General features: G+C 39.5%; 1 protein-coding gene across 4 annotated transcripts in view; it reads left to right on the forward strand.

The window, feature by feature from the left end:
• Nucleotides 1-12877, forward strand: part of LOC115686101 (rust resistance kinase Lr10-like) — a 35438-nt gene extending 22561 nt beyond the window's left edge. The window contains exons 1-5 of one of the 4 annotated variants that reach the window (XM_056304186.1): nt 8089-8114; nt 8191-8207; nt 9825-10730; nt 11471-11524; nt 11597-12877. In XM_056304186.1, coding sequence (XP_056160161.1) covers nt 8104-8114; nt 8191-8207; nt 9825-10730; nt 11471-11524; nt 11597-12750 — 2142 coding nt within the window. In that variant the 5' untranslated portion in view covers nt 8089-8103 and the 3' untranslated portion in view covers nt 12751-12877. Of the gene's footprint in view, nt 1-8088; nt 8115-8190; nt 8208-8423; nt 8444-8553; nt 10731-11470; nt 11525-11596 lie in introns of those variants that run through there. The other 3 variants (XM_056304185.1, XM_056304188.1, XM_056304187.1) reach the window with 3 other exon arrangements.
• The last annotated feature ends 12524 nt before the right edge of the window (nt 12878-25401 follow it).

Below are 25401 nucleotides of genomic sequence, written 5' to 3' on the forward strand. Positions count from 1 at the left end.
ACATGATTTTTCCTCTCAATTCCACACCTATGTACCTTGTGTCATTCGTTTTTCTAGTTTTTAATTCTTGATACTCTTCCTCAAAATTTTACATCAAATTTTACTATCGTCGCGGGGCCGTGAAGAAAGAAGAGGGAGAAGAAGAAGAAGGGAGGAGGAAAGAACGAAGAAGAAACTAAGAAGAAAGATGGTGTATCAGAAGGAAGTGATGGAGAGGGAAGGAGAGAGAGAGAGAGAGAGAGGGAGGGAGAGAGAGATGGATTTCTTTGTCGATGGGATGTGGACCCGACGATCACGTGGAGAGTGTGGAAGAAACGTGGAGAGAGGAGAAAGAAGGACCAATGTGAGATGACATGATTGACATCTTTTGAATTCTTGGGTGTAAATTTTCCATATGCACTTTATATGTACGTGATTAATGGGGGGGGGGGGGGGGGGGTGGGGGGTCTCCAATAGGGATGGCCACCGGCCGTGCACAAGACAAGACTCCACTAAAAATGGAACCTCAGTTTGGGTCCCCCTCTCCTCTTTAATTTCTTGACTTGCATCCGTTTATTACGTTGACTGACTTGGGCTTTCCACTGTCGTAACACTCCTGTGTAGACCAGAAGCTGCCGGCAAGATCTGTACATAGGTTTGTGGAACAATAAAGGGTGGTCGAGAAAATGATGTAGATGCTCGTATTCGCATATATCTATGTCGTTTATGAATTGGGTGCATCGATGCCACCACTACTTATTGAGTTCTTCCATCACTAGCACTGATATCGGCGCTGAAATTTTCATGCGAACATTCTACCTAATGCATGGGATTCTTCCATGAGCCTTGAGTAAAAATTTGAACCAATAATGATGGATGTGGCTCTGGTTTGGAATCTGAATGGCTCCTACGGCCATTCACACGGAGACGGTGCTAAAGCGCAAAAGAATAAGCAATTCCAACTCTCAAAATCATACATATGTTCGGGCTCAAAAAATCTACAATGTAGAGAATCAAGGGTTCTATCTTCACGATCCGTCCAAGACTCTCATCTACCGAAAGAGTTTCTCAGATCTCGGAAGGAGTTTCGTGCCGGCACTATTCTTCCAATCTATAGCTCACATTGCCATAATAGCAGCAGTTGTTCACCGTTTCCCATTATGCATGTTTCCTCAAATGCTCAAGCAAACCTAGACAAAGGATCAAAGGTAGCGTATGGCATTGATGTAGTAATATAACTAATATATCAATTACCTGGATTTCGAGAGTTATTAATGATGAATAAATATCTATAAAAAACAACTTCGCACTCAAGTTTCTTGAGCTTTAGTTATGTAATTAGAATTGCTTTAATTAGATATATTGGGGATAGCATTATTTTGCCTTTTTCAATTGAATGCAATCAAATTTATATCGGGAAAATTATCAAAAAAGCTCTAAACTTATTGTACGGACGTCAATTTAGTCTTAAACCTTTTTAATTTGGCCAATTTAGTCCTAAACTATTTAACGATTTGCCAATATAGTCATTCCGGCCAAAATTGGCCATAAATATTGACATGGACGCCGGGTGTGGTTGACATTAACAAATTTTGCATTTATATAAAATTTTCTTTTAAAAAGAAGAAAAAAGGAAAAAAAAAAGAAAAAAAATTGCACAAATTGTTCACGTTAGCGTCGGACATACCACATGGGATGGCCGGCGTCTATGTCAAAATTTGCTGGAAGGATTACATTGATAAATTATCAAATGGTCTAGGATCGAACGAATTTAAAGTTTAGGACTAAATTCGCAGCCAAAATTCCCTGCATGATGATTTGTGCGTGTTTTCTATAATGGGCTACGCCCAAAAACAAAAACTGATCAAATGAAAATAATTAAGTTTTTTTTTTGGGCCAGAAAACCAATAACTTATATTTGTGCAATCAATAATCATCAAAATCCATTCCATTCTTAATTCACATGAATTCACTTCGATTCAAGATCTGCACATATTCTTAAGATGGCTTCCATGTCATCTTGAAAAAAAAAGAAAACCCATTAACATCATAAATATTTCAAAAATATGGAAACCTTACTTATCTAAGAAAACTCCTCCAAAAATATGAAACGATGTTATGCCGACAGCTAATGATAAGGGTTGTCAATTAAGATGATATCTTGCTAGAAAGAAATGGAGATGCTCTGTTGGGTCCTATTCGCTACTACCGTAGCATTCTCAACTCCATTGATTTTGTTTTATCGGTTGTTCACATTCTTGTTGATGCTCCACCACATATGAAGACCCAAGTTTCCATTGCTCACAAGCTGAGAGGGACATGATTTTTCCTCTCAATTCCACACCAATGTACCTTGCGTCATTCGTTTTTCTAGTTTTTAATTCTTGATACTCTTCCTCAAAACTTTACATCAAATTTTACTATGATCGCGGGGCAGTGAAGAAAGAAGAGGGAGAAGAAGAAGAAGGGAGGAGGAAAGAACGAAGGAGAAACTAAGAAGAAAGATAATGTATCAGAAGGAAGTGTTGGAGAGAGAGAGATGGAGAGAGAGAGACAGAGAGATAGAGAGATGGATTTCTTTGTTGGTGGGATGTGGACCCGACGATCAGGTGGAGAGAGAGGAGAAAGAAGGATTGATGTGAGAAGACATCTTTTGAATTCTTGGGTGTAAATTTTCCAGATGCACTGTACATGTAATGATAATGGGGGGGTCTCCAATAGGGATGGCCACCGGCCGTGCACAAGACAAGACTCCACTAATAATGGAACCTCAGTTTGGGTCCCCCTTTTTAATTTCTTGACTTGCATCCGTTTAGTACGTTGACTGACTTGGGCTTTCCACTGTCGTAACACTCCTGTGTAGACCAGAACCTGCCGGCAAGATCTGTACATAGGTTTGTTGAACAATAAAGGGTGGTCGAGAAAAAGATGTAGAAGCTCGTATTCGCATATATCTATGTCGTTTATGAATCGGGTGCATCGATGCCACCACTACTTATTGAGTTCTTCCATCACTAGCACTGATATGTCTCCCTCTTAATGGCGCTAAAATTTTCCTGCGAACATTCTACCTGATGCATGGGATTCTTCCATGAGCCTTGAGTAAAAATTTGAACCAAATAATGATGGATGTGGCTCTGGTTTGGAATCTGAATGGCTCCTACGGCCATTCACACGGAGATAGTGCTAAAGCGCAAAAGAATAAGCAGTTCCAACTCTCAAAATCATACACATGTTCGGGCTCAAAAAATCTACAACACAGAGAATCAAGGGTTCCGTCTTCACGATCCGTCCAAGACTCTCATCTACCGAAAGAGTTTCTCAGATCTCGGAAGGAGTTTCGCGCTGGCACTATACTTCCAATCAATAGCTTACATTGCCACAATAGCAGCAGTGGTTCACCGTTTTCCATTATGCATGTTTCCTCAAATGCTCATGCAAACCTAGACAAAAGGATCAAATGTAGCATAGGGCATTGATGTTGTAATATAACTAATATATAAATTACTTGGATTTCTAGAGTTATTAATGATGAATAAATATATATAAAAAAACAACTTCGCACTCAAGTTTCTTGAGCATTAATCATGTAATTAGAATTGCTTTAGTTAGATATGTTGGGGATAGTGTTATTTTGCCTTTTTCAATTGACTGCAATCAAATTTATATCGGGAAAATTATCAAAAAAGATCTAAACTTATTGTACGGATGCCAATTTAGTCTTAAACCTTTTCAATTTGGCCAATTTAGTCCCAAATTATTTAACGATTTGCCAATATAGTCATTTCGACCAAAATTGGCCAAAAATAGCATTTTTATAAAATTTCCTTTTAAAAGAAGAAAAAAAGAAGAAAAATGAAAAAAAAAAGAAAAGAAAAAATTGCACAAATTGCTCACGTCAATGTTGGCCATGCCACGTGGGGCAGCCGGCGTCTACATCAATAATTTCTGGCCAAAATTTGCTGGAAGGATTACATTGACAAATTGTCAAATGGTTTAGGACAGAACGAATTTAAAGTTTAGGACTAAATTCGCAGCCAAAATTCCCTGCATGATGATTTGTGTGTGTTTTTTATAATGGGCTGCGCCCAAAATCAAAAACTGATCAAATGAAAATAATTAAGTTTTTTTTTTCGGCCAGAAAACCAATAACTTATATTTGCGCAATTTCAGAACAAAGGAGTTCTCATTGGGCCAAGGGACGGTAGTAGATCCAGTTTCGCGGGCAAGCTATTTGCTCCTTGGGCTTTGATCACCCGATCTACAACTCTATTGGGCTCTTTGTTAATATGGGCCAGGGCCCAGTTTAAGATGAGGAGAAGCCCGAAGAAGGGATTGGGCTTCGGTGATAACTGCAGTAATCTCCCAAGTGATCATATGCCCCGAACTCTTTTTTTGTCTCAATAAAAAGCACAAAATTTTACTCAAACCCCAAATCTGGCCCCCGTGATGTGAAATTTTCAAATTGTTCAAGACATATTTGGGATTTAAGTGAAATTTGGTCTTTTTGTTTTGGAATTAGGCCGATTTTCTAAAGCTTGATTGTGTTCACAAACTTCTTCTTTATGATTGACAGTGCTGCTTTTCCGACAAAAAGAAAAGAAAGAAAAAAATTTGCGCAATTTATGCGGAGATCTTCTGCAGTACAAGAAATTAGATTTCAGAATTCTCATTCAGACTAAAACAAAGCCATCGAAAACAACACAAAAAAGGATCATGTACGACAAGAAACTTTGTCCCACAATCAATCATCACATTGCCATCATGACCAGACGAGCTAATCCAGCTTCTGCAAACTCAATGAGCATCCATGTCTCCAACATACTAGGAATCTTAATTCATGGCCGAGCAACCTCAAGTCCAACTAAGCTCGGCGGCATGATGCCTCAAACTAGGAGCCAAAAACTGTGCAAATGCGCGACCTGCGATCCCTCCTGCAGCTGAGGCCACTCTTAGCTGCTTCTACTTCACACGCTCTGATGTCGAAGAGCTTCAGGGACTCGAAATTCAGCAAGCATTCAGATTCACTTTTGAATAACAACACTTTCTCCTTTTCTCACTGTCGTGATTCATGAGCAAAATTGCAACTCGAAGCCACACTGCATCAGAATTCAGATGATGATAGGGAAGCCCCATTCCTACTCTTCGAAATTGCGTCACCAATTCGACCAGAAGGTGGTGCATATTATCGCCCGTGAAGAAAGGCTACCACAGAGGAAAGTTCATTGCAACTTCTGCTCTCTATCTTCCCATTTTCATTGTGACGACCTCGCTGGATTTGGCGAGGTTGTGCCTCTCCCAACCACTAGCAAACAATCACCATTGCAGAAAAGTAACCCAGATACCAAACAAGAAGTTAAATGCAAAAAGGGCAAACTTTGAGTCCGCTCACACCTTCTGCAAATTGATGCAAAACCCTAGAGCAGCCCCTCTCTTGGGAACAGCTTCAATTCGATCCGTGACGACCTTCTTTCTATGAAGATTACTCCCTGACCACGAAATTGACGACGATCGGAGCACTGGCTGCTTTGATTTCAATGACGAAGAACTCAGCCTCACCTGGAATCCCATGAATCTCTCGTCCTCGCCCATGATCGATGAGACTCGACCCTCCCCAGATCTAGTGAAGGTGAGCCTTGCTAGCCCAGCCCTAGCGAGGCCGACCTTGCTAGTAACAATGAAAACACAAAAAAAAAAACAATATTCATAAATTTTTAAAAAATTATAAAAATTGTTCACGCTAGTGCCGGTGGTGCCTCATACGACGACTAGTGTTCCGGTCAGCGATTTTTGGTCAAAATTGACTGGATGGACTGAATTTGCAAATTGTCAAAATGTTTAGAACTAAGTTAGCAAAATTGAAAAATTTAAAACTGAATTGATATAATTATAGTAGGTTTACGATTTTTTTAATAATTTTCCAAAAAAAACGAAGAAGTAATTGTTTTTGCTTTGCCCTTGAACGAAGCCTATTTGGGAGAACCCAGCCCTGCAAATCAATATTCAAAGCCAAGGTTTGACCAGTGTAGAAGAGTGGCTGTTGAGTTTTGTAAGAAATCAAGGAAATTCACCGAAATTTGAACTGGTCTCAGGAATCCTATGGCTTATCTAGAAGACACGAAACAACACCGTATTTTGAGCTCTCCGACCGGAATCGTCTAATACTGTCTAATCTGCCGAAACTCTGCTTGAAAATTATGCAAAATGGAATGACAGGGCAAATTTAATAAGGAATCAATGCGACAACCCCCGAGCTCCCAGTACGACGGATCAAGCATGGAAACCACCGACGAAGGACGCTTTAAAAGTAAATATTGATGGAGCTTACTCTCCCGGCTCAAACGAAGGCGCTGTAGCCTGCATTGTGCGCAATACTACCGGGTCCCTAATTGATGGATTTGCTAGATCGGTGAGGGTTGCATCGGCATATCAGGCGGAAACTTTAGCTCTTGTCCACGCATTGCACTTTCTCTCTCCTCGAAGAAGTTTTAAGCTGGAACTCAACTCCGACTGCTTGAGTTTAATCTCCTCTTTGAAGTCAGCTGATCAGCAAGGGTGGGAAGAGCGAGCACTAATCATCGAAGCTTCTCATCTTTTGTCTTGCTTTTCGGATATTAAAGTTGAGTTTTGTAATAGGGAGCAAAATAGAGCTGTGGATTGGATTGTCAAAGCCCAATACACGAATTCTCTCCCTTCGAATTGGATGGCCAATGCCCCCGGAACTTTTTTGGACCAACTATGTTTAAATGTCCCTGCTACGGGCTTTGTTTCTTAAGTTATTAATAATAATACTTTATGTTTCTAGACCACAAAAAAAGAAGAAGAAGAAAATGGTGTATCAGAAGGAAGCATGGGGAGAGAGGGGGAGGGATGGATTTGGCTGTTGATGCGATGCGGACCCAACAATCAAGTGGAGAGAGGGGAAGAAACGTGGCGATAAGAGGACAAAGAGAGATCATATGTGAATCGAGATCTTTTGAATTTTCAATGGGTGTAAATGTCATCGATCCGCTGTAACTGCAGGTGATCTTTCAATTTTCTCTACTTCAGCCATTTATTACGTTGACTGACTTGGACTTTTCTACGGTGCAAGGCGACTCCAAGTCTCCAATCAAACAAGGATCATCCGTTCCATCTCTTTACAATTTGCTTTAAAGAGACCTTACATTTTGCCGTATCAAAATGTCTGGAATGCCAGAGGACCCTTTTTTATCACTAAGCAGACCCCTCGGCAAACATCTCTACTCCAAATTTGTGACCAGAACCGCAAAATCAAGTCAAACTCCGAAGCGGCAACAAAATCTATATAGACAGACGAACCAGATGATTATTCTCGAATTCAATATCTTCAAGCAGTAGACCCTGACAAAGTAATTGCCCGCCGATCCGCCCCGGTCAATCGCAAAACTGAGCTTCAGGCTGAGAGGGACATGATTTTTCCTCTCAATTCCACACCTATGTACTTTGCCTCATTCGTTATTCTAGATTTTAATTTTTGATATTCTTTCTCAGAACTTTACATCAAATTTTACTATGACCGTGGGGCGATGAAGAAAGAAGATGGAGAAGAAGGGAGGAAGAAAGAACGAAGAAGAAACTAAGAAGAAGATGGTGTATCAGGAAGAAGTGACGGGGAGGGAGGGAGAGAGATGGATTTCTTTGTCGACGGGATGTGGACCAACCGATCAAGTGGAGAGAGGGGAAGAAAGATCAACACGACACTAATCATGGAACCTCAGTTTGGGTCCACCTCCTTTAATTTCTTGACTTTGCAAAGTTTGTTCCGTTGACTCACTAGGGCTTTTCTATACAGGACGAGGCGATTCCCAAGTCTCCAAGCAAATAAGGATCGTCCAATCTCTTCATATCTTTTTATATTGCGCCTCCTCCACACCCACCCAGCAATTCTTTAGCAATTCTTTACTATGAACGTGGGGCGGTGAAGAAAGAAGATGGAGTAGAAGAAGGGAGGAGGAAAGAACGAAGAAGAAACTAAGAAGAAAAGATGGTCTGCCAGAAAGAAGAGATGGGGAGGAGGGAGAGAGACGGATTTCTTTGTTGAGGGGATGTGGACCCAACGACCAATTGGAGAGAGGGGAAGAAAAGATCAACACGGCACTAATAATGGATTCTCAGTTTGGGTCCAGCTCCTTTAATTTCTTGACTTGCATCCGTTTTGCTCCGTTGACTGACTTGGGCTTTTCTATACAGGACGAGGCGACTCCCAAGTCTCCAAGCAAATAAGGATCGTCCAATCTCTTCATATCTTTTTATATTGCGCCTCCTCCACACCCACCCAGCAATTCTTTACTATGAACGTGGGGCGGTGAAGAAAGAAGATGGAGTAGAAGAAGGGAGGAGGAAAGAACGAAGAAGAAACTCAGAAGAAAAGATGGTCTATCAGAAAGAAGAGATGGGGAGGAGGGAGGAAATATTCAGTGATTTGCACGTGCCACGTCAACGGGTAACGTGGCGTGCATAGTTTTACTCTCATCCACTAACAAATGAATACATGGCTCCTGATGTGTATTAAAAAAATTGAAGTGGAATTTCTTTTTTTCATTCCTTCTTCAGAACTCCTTCAACCTCCGCTCCGCTGGGCTTGGCTACCTCCACCGCCAAGCCGCCGCCGCCGCCGCCACTACCATCCTTGAGCCATCGCCCCACCGTGGCCGCCACCGTCCGCGGCAAAGTTGTTGAGCTTGTCGCCGGCAACCATGGACGAGCCAAGACTTGAGCTGAAGGCTGTTAAGCAGCAAACCAGATCTGGCTGTTGAGCGACAGTCGATCACCGCATCCAGGCCAACCTCCGCGTCCACCCTCTCCGTTGTCCCGGAGGCTAAGTCTTGGCCGCGAGCGCTCGTCCACAGATATGGAGATGCAGAGTAGCGGTCGGCCATGGACGGCCTCTCGTCCACAACTCTGAGCGACGACCTCCGCGGCCAAATCTGGCGTTCTTTCAAAAACCTCGCGGCCATGGACGGTGGCTCGAGTCATTTGACCCTACCGACAGGATGAAGTTCTAGGAATGAAGTCCTGTGAACCGCGTGGGGTTTTCTTGATTTGTGTTTCAAGATGCCTACTGCTCCAGATTTGGATTTCGTTGGTGAATGAACAGAGGAAGAAGAAGCGCTCGTCCATGGCCGACCTCCGCGCGATTTATGGACGAGCCACCGTCCATGGCCACCCAACCTGCTCAAGTCATGGCTTCAGATCTGGTGTTCTCTCGCGGCCATGGATGGTGCCTTGAGTCATTTGGCCCTAGTTTTAAAGTTCGGCCACCTATTGCTCCAGATCTGGAGTTCGTTCGTGGATAAACAGAGGAAGACAAAACGCTCGTCCATGGCCGACCTCTGCGCGATTTCTGGACGAGCCACCGTCCATGGCCACCCCTCCTGTGCGTCTTCAGATATGTGATGAGAAGTCCTGCCGCCGTCGCCAGTGGATGAGCGGCCGTCCATACCGGCCGCCGCCGTCCATGGAAACCCAGATGAAGGAGTGCATTGTTGAAGAAGGAAGAAAAAGAAGAAATTCCACATTTTTTTTAATACACATCAGCAGCTATGTGTCCATTTATTAATGGATGAGAGTACAATATGCGTGTCCTGTCAGCCGTTCACGTGACGCGTGCAAATCACTGAATATTTTTTTGAGGAGGGAGAGAGATGGATTTCTTCGTCGATGGGATGCGGAGAGAGTGGAAGAAACGCGGAGAAGAAAGACCAACACAACACTAATAATTGGAACCTCGTTTTGGGTCCACCTCCTTTAATTTCTTGACTTTCCAGCCATTTTTTCCGTTGACTGACATGGGCTTTTCTATATAAGACGAGGCGACTCCCAAGTCTCCAAGCAAGCAAGGATTGTCCAATCTCTTCTAATCCTTTTGTACATTGCGCCTCCTCCCCACCCACCCAGCAATTCTTTACCAATTTCTCTTTGCCCAAACACAAACAGAGGCATGATGAGTGCTCTCGGCTCCATGAATATCTGTCAAGTGTTGCTACTCACTCTTGTGTTGTTTCTAGCGATGACTAGTAATGTTGAGCCAAGTAATCGGCGGAGCGTTTCATCCTGTGGTGACATTCATAATATAAGCGACCCGTTTCGATTGAAGAGTAACCCGAACAGACGGGGTGTCTCCATATATGACCTGGCTTGTGAAGATAGTCACACTGTTGTATATTTGCTTGGTGGCCGATACTATGTGCAGTTTATCAATTATACTGCCAAACAAATCAGATTAGTCGATGACGGACTGCAAAAGGATAACTTCTCGTCTCTCCCCCATCATTCATTGTTGGGGAATTGGGACACGTACACTCGGCATTCAAGCAATTCATACTACAAGGGGAGCCAAAGTAACAGCCCAAGTACGTTGGTTATTGTGAATTGCTCAAAGCCGATAAATTCTTCATTCTACATCTCTACCAGTCCATGCATTGAGGGGTCTTACTCTTCCAACACATCATTGTATTGGAACTTGTATGCTTTGCCCAATCCAATAGCATCAGATGTTAGGGATGTTTGCACCATTCACGGGTGGACGTGGGTATCATATTATTTTGGGGGTGAAAAGCAGATTAATAGTAACTCCTACAACTACGAGCGTATCCATAACATCATGGCCGATGGATTTGTTCTCGACTTTTATTCAACTACATGGAAGTCAGGTTTCTTTTGCTCCTTTGATTTCGACAGCATCTACAGACGTCAGGTTTGCAGTTCCTACTTCTTCGACTACGAGGGCGGTAAGCATCGGTTGGCAAAGAAATTTTACCGCAATATTGCATGATTCTGTACATTCTTTCAATTGCTACTTTCTCATCAAAACTGGAAAATTAAAGGAATATCTGAAATCCAAGAAAATTATGCAAAATACACATGTTAGTGCTCGCCAATACTTGTGTATTTGAAAGGTTTCTGGATCTTCGTGTACATGTTACAGATTCCAAAAAAAAAAAATGCACAAAGTGACAGTAAAAGTTACCCCCCATAGATCCAATTTCAGTTGAACATATACATCTGCCTAGATTATAATTTTTTTCTGTGGAAGGCTCAGAACTCCCAATGTAAATGTAAAAAAAAGGAGCAGCCACATAACTAGTTTTTCGTTGGTATAGAGTTCAGATTTTTCTTATATTCTTAATTAGTTCGTTAATTAGTCACTCAACTAATAATTCAAGAGACACTCATTAGCAAATTCCTTAATTATATTCATGTATAGATAGGAGGAACACTTTAATTAAATATGGAAATCACCGTTTCTCTATATTTTGTTGACCACTAACAAAGCAAAAGGAGTTATCTCGTATAGTCTATTATTTCCATTTATTTACAAATGCACGCATCCACCTTCTCATATTCTTTTGGACACAATTCCATTTATACAAAGTAGCTTGCTATTGCTACGACTCTGTTTCCTCGTGAGTTTTGTTTTCCAAACTTCTTTTCCTTCAATTCCTTTTCACATCAGTCGTTCCTTCCGCAGGATTCCTAGATGAACTCGCCTTTCTGACAACTATAGAGTTTGGAGTACTACTAGGTGAGCCGCAATGGTTTGTTCTTAAAGTAATTAAAAAAAATACTTATTCTAACCTATCAAAATTTTCCTCAGTGCAATTTTGCGTAGTGAAATTCGTAATCGGGATGCCAGTTGTTGCGATATTTCTTATCTACAAGTGCAGAAGAAGGCACTTAGCAATGGACAAGAATGTCGAAGAATTTTTGCAAGCTCATAACAACTTTTTGCCCATAAGATACTCCTATTCGAATATTAAGAAGATCACCAGGAATTTTAGGCACAAATTGGGTGAAGGAGGTTATGGTTATGTGTACAAAGGAACGCTTAGAAGCGGCAATGAAGTAGCCATCAAGATTTTAAAGCAATCCAAGGCTCATGGCCAAGATTTTATCAGTGAAGTTGCTACTATTGGAAGAATTCACCATGTTAATGTAGTGCAACTTGTTGGTTTTTGCTTTGAAGGCTCGAAACAAGCTCTCGTGTATGATCTCATGTCAAATGGGTCTTTGGATAAGCACATTTTCACTGATGAAGGTGTTAAGTTTCTCGGTTATAGGGGAATATATGAGATCGCTCTTGGGGTGGCGAGGGGGATTGAATACTTACATCGTGGGTGTGACATGCAAATATTACACTTTGATATCAAGCCTCACAACATTCTTTTAGACCAGCATTTCACTCCGAAAGTTTCTGACTTTGGACTAGCGAGACTTTATCCTACTGATCATAGCATAGTCTCATTGACTGCAGCAAGAGGAACCTTGGGATATATGGCGCCTGAGTTGTTCTACAAAAATATTGGCGGTGTATCTTATAAAGCGGATGTCTATAGCTTTGGGATGTTGCTCATGGAAATGGCAGGTAGAAGGAAGAATATAAATGCAAATGCTGAACACTCAAGCCAAATTTATTTTCCCTTGTGGGTGTATGACCAAGTCAATGAAGGAGAAAGTGTTGAATTGGAAGAAGTTGTAGAAGAGGAAAGGAAGGTGACGAAAAAGATGATAATAGTTGCACTTTGGTGTATACAATTAAACCCTGACCATCGGCCTCCAATGAGCAAAGTCTTAGAAATGCTTGAAGGAGATATTGGTAAACTTCAAATGCCTCCAAAACCGCTTATTTACCCACCAGATGAGCCATGCAACAATGACAAATCCGAGATGGAACTAGAAACATTCTCAACTTCATCAAATGGTCAGATAAGTTATGCTAATTTTCCTTTCGGAGGTAGCGATGATGTTTAGAGACTCGTGCATAGTTTGATTGGAAAAGCATCGTGTATTTTGTTATATGTCCCCACAATTTAGTATTATGTTGGGAGGGACTTAGGCTAGTTTAGGTCGACAGTGATTACTTTCAAATTTTTCCTTTTCTAGCTCTTAGGTTAATGTTGTGTTATTGTATTTCATATAGTTTTACTCTCATAAATTACTCTCTTGCATCCTCCTTCAGAAGGATAAACAAATTGGTAAGAAAGCAAGGACAATCGGGGATGGCAACGGACTTTGAGAATGTTCCTCCCTCGTTACATGATTGAGAGTAATGCCAATTGAAAGCTAATGTTAACAAGCGATCTTGCTACTTAACGTGCTACCACCAGCATATGATTTCTCGATATCTAGAACTGCTAATTTTGGCTTATGAACTCTTCTTTAGAGAAAATAATCATGTATACATTTTACAAAGTATACATCATATGTTTACGCGAGAAACAACTTTCATCGAAATGGAAAAGAAGGTCTTACATGAAACAGTTCTGCGAAGTTTATGTTCGAAAGAACTTACATTCCGTTTTTAAAAAACATGAAATTTACTGACAAGTAATTCTGTTGAGTGTTCCCCAAATTCTATGAAGTTTTCTTTGTTTCTTTTGATATTAGGCCATGTTTAATTAGTTTAACTTGATAAACTTTTTCATCTCCCATTCTGATTAACAAAAACTTCATTTGACTCAGAATTTAGAGGGGATTACTTTTGACTTCACTATAATTTGATATATCACATAACTAAACACATCTTGATCACTAAGAAAACCGTGTCTATATGTAGTCCACATAACTTTTCTTAAGCTTGGACCTGTAATGGTTGATGAAACGTATGTGTAGGTTCATATGACACATTTTTCTTAAGCTTGGACCCTTGATGTGCGATGCATAACTTCTGAATGCGGCCCCGATTGAATCGATCGCATGATGCAGGTTTCGGAGCCGGTTTTCAGGGCTGTGTAAAACCCTATTGAACTTGAGACGGGACGGAATCTATTTGGATGGGTATTCCGAAACTCAGAACCCGATTCGCATACTGATCATCAATTTGTTTTTATGTTTTTTCAATGTTTTTTGCTCGGTCATGTCTTCGTTTTACCTCGCATATAATTGGGAGTGTCCTCTTTGCTCCGGTGTGAATCACTCTTTATTCCTCGATTGACTCTCAGATCGCAGAGCAGTTTTTAGTTGTGGTTATTGCATTTAGAAGTCAGTCGGCATTTGGCTCGCCGGAATTCGAATTTCTTTATTCACCAATTGCAACAAATTTTTGTTTTCTTGCGATTGATTTACTTTGACCGAAAATTGATCCATTTCTGAGAAAATATTGATGGGAGTATGATACGATATTCATGGTGACGTTAGCTCTAATCCAAAAGATCAAAAGAAAAAGGAACAATTACGGGGCAAGTCGTCAAACTTGTCGCCATAATGAACTTGAGTTCTACAACTTTCATTTCGTCCAATTAACTTAAAACTTGCAACTTTGATGCACTTGAGTCCTTCTGCTCAGTTAGTAAGTTTTAAGAGAAGGAAATGCCACGTGGTCTTTTTTTTTTTATTCAAGTCCTACGCGATATTTGATGTTTAACATAAATCTTATGGGGAGCTCATGTGAATTATTGCTTATTAATAAATAAATAAAAAAACACGGCCTTTATTTATTAGATGGGAAGAGCTTTGAGGAAAAACGTTATCGGTTCACGGGAACCACGTACGTGATGAGTTCTGTCCTCGTCATTTTTCAATATCCTCTGCACTTCTCCATTTGCGTGGCCACGTGGTCCAATTACGGAAGAGAAGTAGCAAAACATCCTCGGAGTCCACAGTGGTGGTGGTCATGGTCAAAAGGGTGAGGGTTAAAGAAGTCAATTTGCCTCGTCAAAGAAACGCAATCCACCCCGGGATTTCGATAGCCGAACCACATCTGCTTCATCCGTTGTGGCAAGAGGAAAACTAGAGGATTAATGTTACGAAAAATTCTAAACTGATATATACGTGATAAATTTATTTTAAATTAATTTTTTAATCATAAAAAATTTTAAATTAGTACATTTATAATAAAATTATCCAAAATTAATTTTTGAATTATCAAAAATCCCAAATTAGTATATTTGTGATAAATTTACTCTCCGTTAGTTTCCATTAAATTAGCTTAATACAAGAAAAAAAAATCACAAACTAGTATGCCTGGGACAAACGGAGGTTAAAACATAAAACCGGTACATTTGTCAACTGCCACGTGTCATTTAACAAAGCAATTTGATAGTAAAATTTAACGGAAATAAACCGAGGGTAAATTTATCACAGCTGTACCAGTTTGGAGTTTTTGGTGGTTAAAAAAATAATTTGAAGCAAATTTATCATAAGTGTACCAATTTGGGGTACCCAAAAGTAAAAGCTGATACATGTCTCCAAAATATCTTCTGTAACAATGCTGCATCATTAAACACAAATCATAAAATGTTAAGTTTATACTTTACCTGTTCAAAATATCGTCAGAATTCGGGGGAAAAGAGAGCAAATGTTATTTATTCCCAGTATCTGCACACATTCCCCTTTGTTTCAATACGATTCTAATGATGAGGAGATTAGTACTTTTGAAGTGTTCACTTAAGAGGGTGTGACTGGCGATGGTTTCCTTGTCACGCATTGGCTTTGGAAATATTGCGGAAACCAAGCGATCAAACAATAAAATAAGACGAAATAAGAAAATAAATCGGACATCAGTCATAGTGACCTACATCCACGGGGAGAGTAGTACGGAATTCCACCATATAACGGAAATTACAACCACACTAGAGTCACTCAAATAGTCTAAGTGTTTCTCAAGTTTCAATTACACCCAGTAACTCACGCAGTATCTAGCTCCACAATTCCTCACGAAATAATCTCTCAAAAAAAATTATACATAAATCTTATCACAAGATTTATTCGGCTTGAACACTAAATAATTGATGTAATTGCAAGAACGAAATCAATGCCAAGCGCTCGCGTGAAAAAAACGGCACTTCGAAGACCTCACGTACACAGGCGTAGCTTCAAGGTTTCATTGACTGCACGAAGACCATGCCGCCTTTCATCAACACCGGCGTATCAGGACTCCTCTATCCAAATATCTGTATGCGTATAACGGGGAGCCCCTTCTTCTTTGCCGACTTCATCAAGGAAAGATAATCCTCGTCTTTTCATTTCTTTCTTTTCTCTGACCAATCAGCAAATCCACAGAAGCCCTCTTTCCACGGTCAAAGTCCAACAAATGCTTTTGGACTTATTCATGGAAATAAGAAAGCCAGGGCCCACGCGGAAATTGATTTCCGTATATTCCCAACAGAGTCCAAGTTGGACTTTCCTGTTTCACGCCCAAGACTCCAACGCATGTTGATAAAATTGATGTCCGTGTATTTCCTCCGCGCAGTAGATTTCCTTTTTATTTTGTTTTATTAATTTTCAAAATTCAGATTTTCGCTGCGAGCTCATATTCAAAACATAATTTTAACAGGAAAAGAACAATTTACCGTTCTAAGGCAATAGAACAGAAAATTCCAGAGGCTACAAAACAATTCATGTCCCGGTGTTGTCCACTCCTCTCTTTGTTGCGGTCTTGTTGGATCAAAGGATGTCTACCAATCATTCGCGTCATCATGTGCTTCATAGAATTGCATGTTCTTTGCTAGTGCAAGCAAGTTCTTGAAGTTGAAAAACTGAATGGAGCAACAATTTCGTTGCTTGTTAGATAAATCCACTGATTTGTGTTTTTTGGGTAGAAATAAATATTGAGAAGGGAAAAAAACTCTCTTTTTCTGCAATGATTTCTTATATGTTTTCGACACTTGAATAGATTAAAATCATGATGCAATAATCCGCGGATGGTATGGGTAGGTAGTTTTGGTTTTGCACTGTCCGTAGACTCCAAGATTTAAGAGCCTAAAAAGTGCAATTATAAATCAAGCAACATTCTTTTAAAGATTATGAATCTGAAAGATTTGTTGGGTCCGACATGGCTTTGTGAAGCAGAGCTTGCTTGATTGTAACCATTGAAATGGTTGACTCTGGATTGACTTGAGTTGCCCACCAAATCACATTGATTATTTACCCGGTATTCGGATTGAACTACCGAGATTCGGTTGGTTGTCCACCGTGTTACGGGCACGATGTTCCTAGTGATGAACATCTTTCTATTGTTGGTAAATCACTATAAAGCCAACAAGAAGAACCATCACATTTGAAATGGATTTATCACTCGGGGCACCATATGCCTCAAAGCACCAAAGAGATGCTCAAGACTCAAAAAGGGTAATATGCCCTCGCTCTAACTGCCCTCGCTCTAACTATCTTTGAAGCGGATAGTCAATATATTAGTACAGTTTCGAGTGGTAAATATTAAAAAGTTTCTCAGAATGTATTGATTAGGATTTTAAATATCTTTTGAGAATAAGAAAATAGCCGTTCGATTAAGGTAATATCTACGTGCCAAAAGGAACATACATAAGTCCTATTTAATTTATATTTATTTTGTGCAAAAAGAGAGTTTCTATTTTCAGCATTCTTAATGAATGTCATGGAGATTACGCGCTAATGTGATTCTATCAACGTTACACGGTTTTCTTAGTCAAAAAACAACAGCCTTGTTAGACACGACAATTGTCTTGCAACTAATTCAATTTGAACGCGAGAAGTTTCTCGTTGGCTTCTGAAAAGCAAGTCTATTGATTCTTCATGTTTTCTTACTTTTAAACTCTCTTTTGCGTAAAGTTCAACAAAGTAAAGAGGTCACCCCCAATAAAATAAAATAAAAAATAAAGGCCGGCCCACAACAAGTCTCCTTTGCGCAAAAGGCCACACGACAACAAATCTCCTTAGTTAGCGACTTAATCAACCTCACACCGCTAATCTATTTTCATAGCCAAACCAAGTTTTCTTGCATATATATATTTTAAAAATTTCGTCCTGAGAAAATTATCTCTTTTTTCCCCTTAATTTTTGGCTTTATTTCTTTTTAAATTTGGGTTTATCTTTTTATATCGCGCCCAAGTGTCCTCGAAATATAAAAAGAAATATCACATCAACATTTTTCATAACCCAAATTTGGTGTAGCTAACAGAAGTCGTCAATCACACTAATTTGATAATTTTTAGAATTTAATTGTAATTTTTGAAAATTTTAGACCTTAATTAATTGTACTTTAAGCAAATCAAGAACACCCACTAATCATGCTTTTGACGGGAACTAAGCCATTCCTCATGTTTATTTGTAAATTAAATTTGGAGGATCGACAGAATAGAATATTAACAAGACATTCCCATCACATAGCAACAATGAAACTTTTCTCTGTATACGATGTTGACCACATGTTGCCTAGGGGAAAAAGAGAACTCATTTTTCTAATGAGAATTTTCCTTGAAACGGGAAATGCGTGTGCCATACGAGGAACAAATATCTATCTTCTCTGGTTGTGACGTTGCTTAGGCTTTTTGAAAAAAAATTATATACTTTAAAAATAAAATTTCCAGTATTTGTAATTTCAGCCGTCTATTTTGATTTTTATGTGTATTTCAATAATCAAATTGTAATTAGATTAATAGTTTCCTCCAAAGCAAGCCTCCTCCTATCACCTTTCTGAATTGTTGATTACAAGTTATGGACATCATCCGCATGCGAGTGATATCTATATTCGAAACCCACCAATTAGAAAGATAGTGAGAGGAAAACAGGGCCCTTGTAATTACTTTTAAAAAATACCAAAAACTTATTTAATTGTACAATCGAATAAAAAAATTTATCTAATCTATAGCCTATATGGATGAAGACCATCTCGATCAATGACGATGTGGACCTCGTAATGAAATCCACATAATTAACCGTTGATATGGTATCAATTCACTTGCCGTATGGTCCAAGCAATTCTTTCTCCCTTCGGCCACAGACGGTCCATGACATCGGAAGCTCCACTTTCTTCACTATGGATGGCTCTGTGTCATTGCTTGACTTGGGCTTCTCAAAAGATGACTCCAACACATATACTTCATTTTCGCACACTAAAGCCGATTCCTAGAGAGAATAAATCTGCCAAAACTGTCAAATTTAGAAATCGCAGAGAAGTTTCCTTCCTAATTAATGTGAAAGCTATCTACAGATTAATCCACCACGGGGTTATGTTCGCTGGACTGCGTGGACAACAATCTCTTCATAATTTCCACCGATGGAACCCTTTGCTTGGTCCACGCAAGTTGCTTTTCTTGACTTGACTTTGTGTGACGGGTTGACTTGGACGTTTTAATGATAGATGAACCCCAACTGATCTATTCTATTATATAAACCATCCCTTTATTGAGCCTCCACCACAATTACCAAGCTAAAACTTCCATTCTTGCATCAAACAGTGGAGAGATGATCAATTCTCTCGGCGCCATATTGATGTACCGTGTTATTCTACTATTAATCTCCAATCAACATGAAAGGCTATCGGGGTTGCTTTTATCTTCAACAATTTTTAAAGTATTTGTCCCTTTTGATTCTAGCTAAGAAACTTATCCCCGTATCGTGTCCCGACAATCAGTAGGGTGACAAAACTTTTAATAAAGAAAATGTAAAGGCTCTGTATGATTTTTAAAGTTATTAGTGTTAGATGTATGCCCTAAAGTTACTATGTAATAGTTACATGTTAGGGATTTAAGTTGTACTTTCAATTACATTATTTATTTAATGACAAGGACGTTTTCATTCATTTGTCTAATTATTTAAATATATGAATGATTCCATAAGATCAGTTGTGATTGGACCTATTCTTGAGACGTTAAGAATATGTGTGACAGATTCACAGATAGACCGAATCTTTAAATTGTTCCCGGTTGATGGATCATTGAGTGGATATTAATGATCCTTTTGAGACTAGTGTGTTCTTCGCTTCACTATAAAGTATTGGATACTTAAAAGAATGACGAGTCACGAATCATTAGACATTAGGTTGTGTGGTGTTTAGTGGAAGCTCAAGATATCACTAGAGAATTGAGTTAATTGGTGATAGACATCTCTACATAAAAAATAACATGTCAGGAGAGGTTGGGACTGTGAAAAAGCCTCTTGCTGCGGATAATTGGACATGTTGACTGAGATAATTCCTCTAGACAAGTTCGAGCTCAGCGTGAACTTGATAGATGTCTATGATAGTTGAGCATTCGATGGGCTTTTGGGAGAGCCACTGTAAGGATCCGGGGTCTACACTGTGTAATATTGTCCGCTTTGGGCCCACTGACCCTCACGGCTTTAAAACACGTTTTAAAACCGTGAGGACTTAGTATCCAAAGCGGACAATATTACACAAGGAGTGGCGCAGCGGAAGGGTGGTGGGGCCGAGGTCCTTACAAATCTTGGGAAGCCTTAACTTGCAAGAGGCATTTTCTGGGGGTAGTATGGGCTGCCCTCGGAGGAACAAAACCGTGAGGACTTAGTGTCCAAAGCGGACAATATCTTGCGAGTGGGACCCAGGTCGTTACAAATGGTATCAGAGCTGACTCCCGACCGCATGTGGGACCATAGCGAGGACGCTATGCTCGAAGGAGGGGAGAATGTAACTACCCAATCCGACGAGGGCGGGGAGTGGTCGCCGGGGCCAGAGGGCCTGGGCAAGGAGTGGCTCCTGGCAGGCTTCTAGGATGGCAAGGGGGGGCATATCTCTTGTTCCACATCGCTTAGGGGGGGAGTCCCGGGCTAGTTTATAAGGCTTGGGTTCTCTACTCTGTGTAACGCGTTTTAAAATCGTGAGGACTTAGTGTCTAAAGCGGACAATATTACACAATGAGTGACGCAGCGGAAGCGTGGTGGGGCCGAGGTCCTTACAAATGGTATCAGAGCCGACTCCCGTCTGCGTGTGGGACCACAGCGAGGACGCTGTGCTCAAAGGAGGGGAGAATGTAACGACCCGGTCCGACGAGGGCGGGGAGTGGTCGCCGGGGTCCGAGGGCCTGGACAAGGAGCGGCTTCCGGCAGGCTTCTAGGATGGCAAGGGATTGCATTGCTCTTGTCCCACATTGCTTAGGGAGTGAGATCTTGGTGAGTTTATAAGGCTTGGCCCCTAACCCTTGTGTAACGCGTTTTAAAGCCGTGAGGGTCAGTGGGCCCAAAGCGGACAATATTACACAGTGTAGACCCCGGGTCCTTACAGCCACATTAGATGATGAGTACTACGACTTGGCTATAAAAATTGAACTAAGTAAAGAATTGTTAAATAATGTCTCGAGTTTGAGCTTGTATATGTTACTCAACTTGATAGAAGTGTAGCTTGTATTTTGGATGACTAGGATTTTATCTTCAAGCAAATTTAGGACACAAATGATAACTAATCTGTTTCAGAAAAGATTTTCTACTAGAAATAGATTTTTTTATTTCTATTTCTTGGATGAGTTTCTGAACAGATATATGCGTTTGACAATGACACAAAATTTCACCCTCTTACACTCTTTTCCATTCATCGACAGGCGGTGGCAAGGGTCGGCGGGCAACAAGCAAGGGGCAGCGGTCGGCCGGTGGTCGGCCGGTGGGGGGTGGCGGCAGGTGGCAATCGCATACGATGGGCGGTGGGAGGCAGGAGGCGAAAGCGAGCGAGCGGAAGTATTTTTATTTGTCTTTTTGTTCTGGAAATAGAAAAGTATAAAATGTTTACTTCTCATTTCTATTCAAAACCTATTTTTGGACTAAAAATTTGTTCCAAAAAATAAAAAAATGAAATTGCTTTACCAAACGGATTTCTATTCCAATATTTGTTCCCGAGAACAGAAAAATAAACAAACATAGAAATAGAATTATTATCATTCGCACCTTAATGGAGTCGAAAAATTTGGTGAAGGTTGATCTTGGACTAAAGACACAAAAAGGAAGAACATAGTTTGAGTTGGCAAGTTACATAAAAACATACAAAAAGGAAATTCTATTCAATTATTACACACTAAAGCAAACAAGAGGAGTGTTAGAATATTTTCTGTGAGTTTTATGAGTGAGAGATTATGAGATAAAACTGTGTGTTTTGCTTAGGATCGGGAAACACTTAAGTGATTTAATGATTCTAAACTATGTATTCTCCATATTCATAGTGGATTTATTTGGCAACTGGCTATTCTCGTGGAGTTGGTATCAATACTCACACTCGGACTGAAAAATTTACATCTCTGATTTTTTTTTATTGTTTGTCGTTGATTCTCTGGTAATATATACTTTTTTACATTAGACAGCAGCGTGGCTAGGCATGACGGATGCACACGGCTTGGTGGTGATAGTGGTTTTGCCTTTGATCTTGACTCCTGTGGTGAAGAAAGAAGATGGAAAAAATGAAGAAATAAATAAGAAGAAAGAGATTGTGCCGTGAAGAAGGAAGTAATGGGGAGAGAGAGATGGATGTGTTTGTTGATGGTATGTGTACCTAACTATCCCGTGGACAGAGCGAAAGAAGCGTGGAGATATAAGAGGACAAAGAATGATCAAACGAGAAAAAATATCTTTCTGAGTTTTCTCAATTAGGATTGGAGACGACTCCGCTGATAATGAAACTTCAGTTTGGGTCCGCCTCTTTAATTTCTTGACCTTGCATGCATTTGTTACGTCGACTGATTTGGGCTTTTCTATATAGGACAAGGCGACTCCAAGTCTCCAATCAAACAAGGATCGTCCAATCTCTTTTCAATCTTTTTATGTTGTGCATCCTCCACACATATACTCAGCAATTCTTTGCCGATTTCTCTTTGCCCAAAGACAAAAAAAAAAAAAACCTGATTAATGTTCTCAGCTCCATGAATATGCATCAAGTGTTGCCACTCATGCTTGTTCTATTGGAAGCGATGACTAGCAATGCCGTGCCGAGTAATCGGCGATGCATCGCTTCATCCAGAGGAAATTATCTCTTTTTTCCCCTTAATTTTTGGCTTTTTTTTAATTTTGGGTTTATCTTTTGATGTCGCGCCCTAGTGTGCTTGAAATATAGAAGGAAATTCCACTTTAACATTTTCCATCACCCAAATTTAGTGGAGCTAACAGAAGTCGTCCATCACACTAATTTGACAATTTTTAGTATTTGATTGTAATTTTTGAAAAATTTTAGACCTTAATTAATTGTACTTTAAGCAAATCAAGAACACCCACTAATCATGATTTTGACGGGAACCAAGCCATTCCTCTTGTTTATTTGTAAATTAAATTTGGAGGATCGACAGAATAGAATATTAACAAGACATTCCCATCACATAGCAACAATGAGACTTTTCTCTGTATACGATGTTGACCGCATGTTGCCTAGGGGAAAAAGAGAACTCATTTTTCTAATGAGAATTTCCTTGAAACGGGAAATGCATGTGTCATACGAGGAACAAATATCTATCTTCTCTGGTTGTGACGTTGCTTAGGCTTTTCAAAAAAAATTACATACTTTAAAAATAAAATTTCCAGTATTTGTAATATCAGCCGTCTATTTTGATTTTTATGTGTATTTCAATAATCAAATTGTAATTAGATTAATATTTTCCTCCAAAGCAAGCCTCCTCCTATCACCTTTCTGAATTGTTGGCTATAAGTTATGAATATCACCCGCATGTGAGTGATATCCACATCCGAAACCCACCAATTAGAAAGATAGTGAGAGGAAAACATGGCCCTTGTAATTACTTTTAAAAAATACCAAAAACTTACTTAATTGTATGATCGAATAAAAAAAAATTATATAATCTATAGGCTATATGGATCAAGACCATCTCGATCAATGACGATGTGGATCTCGTAATGAAACCCACATAATTAACCGTTGATATGGTATCAATTCACTTGCCGTATGGTCCAAGCAATTCTTTCTCCCTTGGGCCACAGACGTTCCATGACATCGGAAGCTCCACTTTCTTCACTTTGGATGGCTCTGTGTCATTGCTTGACTTGGGCTTCTCAAAAGACGACTCCAACACATATACTTCATTTTCGCACACTAAAGCCGATTCCTAGAGAGAATAAATCTGCCAAAACTGTCAAATTTAGAAACCGCAGAGAAGTTTCCTTCCTAATTAACGTGAAAGCTATCTACAGATTAATCCACCACCACCGGGTTATGTTTGCTGGACTGCGTGGACAACAGTCTCTTCATAATTTCCACCGATGGAACCCATTGCTTGGTCCCACACAAGTTGCTTTTCTTGACTTGACTTTGTGTGACGGGTTGACTTGGATATTTTAATGATAGATCAACTGATCTATTCTATTATATAAACCATCCCTTTATTGAGCCTCCACCACAATTACCAAGCTAAAACTTCCATTCTTGCACCAAACAGTGGAGAGATGATCAATTCTCTCGGCTCCATATTTGATGTACCGTGTATTTATGCTCATGTTGCATGTTTTACTACTAATCTCCAATCCACAAGAAAAGCTATCGGGGTTGCTTTTGTCTTCAATAATTTTAAAAGTATTTGTCCTTTCTAATTCTAGCTAAGAAAGTTATCCCCCATGTGATGTCCCGTCAATCATTAGGGCGACAAAACTTTAATAAAGAAAATGTAAAGGCTCTATATGATTTAAAAATTCATTAGAACTCATTGTCACTTCAAAATCTTGTGCATTATATCACATGGGATACATCTCTTGTATTTTCTTTTATATTTTTTTCATGAAAAAATCTGACCATGTAAAATTTTGAATTATGTTTGAAGTTCGTGACTTGATTTAGCAAGTATGGAGTACACATAAAGTGATTACGTGCCGACGACCGAACGGAAATGGTTCAAAGAAGATGGAGAAGCAGTACTTTTGAGTTTTGAGGCAAGCTTACTTTTTATTTTTGATATTTTCCCTCAAAACTGTACATCCATTTTTCCTTTGATCGTGACCCGGACGGCGAAGAAAGAAGATGGAAAGGAGAAGGGCAGAGGAAAAAAGGACGAAAAAGAAATTAACAAGATAGATTTGTGTATCAGAAGCTAAGGGCGCGTTTGGTAACGTTTAACCCTCTATTCTATTATATAAACCATCTCCTTGTTGAGCATCCACCACAATTACCAAGCTAGATTTTTTTCACTTCTTTGTTCCTAAAACAAAAAAGAAATAGAAAGGTCCGGTCCCTCGCCGCGGCCTCGCCCCTCCTCCTCCATCCTCCGTCGTCATAGACCATCTCAAAGACCGGTCCATTCATTCCCGACAGAATAATAAAAAAATTCATAAAAAAATTAAAAAATTAAAAAATTCCAAAATTCATAAAAATCAGAAAAATCTAAGAAAATCCATAAAAATCAGGAAAACTCAGTAAAACCCATAAAAATTTGCAAAATTCTGAAATTTAAAAAATTTAAAAAAATTCATAAAAAGTCCTGGAAAATAAAAAGAGACAGATTTTGGGAAAGTAAAAAATTTTAATAAAATTTTCCCCAAAAAATCAAAATAAAAATTCACAAAATGGTTTAGAATAAATTAAAAAATTCGAAAATTCATAAAAATTAGAAAAATTTCAGAAAAATCAGAAAAATTCTCAGAAAATCCATAAAAATCGAAAAACTCGTAAAACCCATAAAAATTTGCAAAATTCGAAATTGAAAAATTTTAAAAAATTTCATAAAAATTTTCTGAAAATAAAAAGAAAAGATTTAGGGAAAGTAAAAAATTTTA

The sequence above is a fragment of the Syzygium oleosum genome, unplaced genomic scaffold (assembly GCF_021117445.2).
Source record: "Syzygium oleosum isolate NSW1041296 unplaced genomic scaffold, Sole_v2.1 Sole_v2.31, whole genome shotgun sequence".
Taxonomy (NCBI): Eukaryota; Viridiplantae; Streptophyta; class Magnoliopsida; order Myrtales; family Myrtaceae; genus Syzygium; species Syzygium oleosum.